This window comes from Pygoscelis adeliae, unplaced genomic scaffold (genome assembly GCF_000699105.1).
Source record: "Pygoscelis adeliae isolate BGI_AS28 unplaced genomic scaffold, ASM69910v1 Scaffold267, whole genome shotgun sequence".
In the NCBI taxonomy this organism is placed as follows: Eukaryota; Metazoa; Chordata; class Aves; order Sphenisciformes; family Spheniscidae; genus Pygoscelis; species Pygoscelis adeliae.
Window position 1 is genome coordinate 745621 of NW_008825150.1, and position 1657 is coordinate 747277.

The following is a 1657-nucleotide window of genomic DNA, read 5'->3' on the forward strand; positions in this document are numbered from 1 at the left end:
TCTATCATTGTGGCGTTCATGGCACGCTGGGTTTCTGATTGCACAAGGAAATGGCATTTGACTGAAGACGTTTGGTGTTTGTAAGGGAAGTTGTTCCTGAGCCAAACCACTCCTTTGGAGCACAGCAAAGAGTCGCAGCACCGTGACGGGTGGTTTTGTAAAGTGTAGGATCCTCAGTGAAATTACCCTGGGCCTCTCCATCCAGGTCCTCCGTTGTACGACAAAAAACAATGTATGTGACAGATTGGATAAAATCTTCACTGACTGTCCCAGCTCAACTTAAACCAAGTATTTTCTTTTGCCACCTGATAGCAGTCCCTTGCTGCCAGAAAAACTTTTTGCAATCAGGAAAGAAAAGAAGCCAAGACATGGAGTATTAAGTAATCATTTATAATTCATTTTCTTCAGATTAAAATAATTTTCTGAAATCTTGTAGGGTTTGCTTGTTTTATATCAGGTTCTTAGACAGCACTTACATTACACATGCCCACACTCAGAAAAGATTATTTCACCCCATGTGTTTACTGTCATTATTCTTTTGAGTGTGTGCCACTTGATTCTGTAAAACATTAAATATGCCAGAGGAAATACCAAAGGTGAAGATCTTGAATGCTGCTAGTGTTACAAAAGATAAATAAGCTGAAAGCGTTGACATGACAGCCTGAGATACCATAACAAGCTGCGGGTTTTCTCCACTCCAAAACTGCTTTCAAGCTATGGTCTTTTCTACAGCAAGATGGGAGGGCGAGGAAGGGCTGAAATAAAATACTGAATGAGAAGAAAATATTTTTAGCTTTTACCAGCAAACTTTTCAAGCCTGATGTGCTTTTCACCCATTCTGCTGCTCAGCAGAGACAGGACAACCCATTCACTGGTGAGAAAGCATGTCCATGTGTACGCAGCCCTCCCCAAAGGCAGTCAGAGGATATGGCTGTGTCAGTCTGGGGGTGCAGAGCTCTTCCAGACAGAAACTGCCAATGGCTGTAGCCCAGGGGTGGTGGGCAGCGGATGCTTCTGTCCGTGACTCTGCTTTCGTTTCCTCTTCTCCCCCTTTCACGTCCTCCCCTTCTCTCCCACTCTTACCTGCACCTGCCAAAAGTAAGTCCGGCTTCATCCTGCCTTTGGGTCCAGTTTATGCAGCAATGGCCACCTTCTGTTTTGCAGCTGAGATATATATAGAGAAAATCACATCTGATTCTTTGGCTGTTCAGAGCAGGGTTTGTTTGGGAGGCGCCTTGGAGTCTCATGCACTCTGCTTTAAGGCTGGCAACACAGTGTTCATTTTGGAAGAGGAGGTTAGTATCTGCCTTGGGGGGCTGGTGAGGATAACCCCCTGTCCTCAGACTCCACTTTCTGCTTTTGTAATCTCAGCCCATCCTGGCCTGATGTTTCTGATTGCCCTGCCAAGGGCTCAGCAGCTGCTTTTGTCTCTGCAGTCGGCTCTTTCCTCTTCTCTGAAGGCTTTTTTTGGCTTGGTGCCTCTACTCTGTCTGTCCCTTGGCCACTATCGTCTGTGGCACTGGATGTTACCTGCACGGCCGGCTCCAGTTGAAGGGGCTCATTGCTCTTCTTCCACCTCCGGGCCCCTGACCGTGTATTGAATTCATACATTTTGCCAGTAACTTGCAAGGGAGAAAAGGCAACCGATAAAAATCAT

The 1657-nt window shown here is 46.1% G+C and overlaps 1 protein-coding gene across 1 annotated transcript in view; it reads right to left on the reverse strand.

Moving 5' to 3' along the window:
- CDHR3 (cadherin-related family member 3) overlaps nt 1–1657 on the reverse strand; it is a 41136-nt gene continuing 39479 nt past the window's right edge. The window contains exon 19 of the mRNA XM_009328323.1: nt 1–1622. Within this exon, the coding sequence (XP_009326598.1) occupies nt 1297–1622 (326 nt within the window). The 3' untranslated portion in view covers nt 1–1296. The remainder of the gene's footprint in view (nt 1623–1657) is intronic.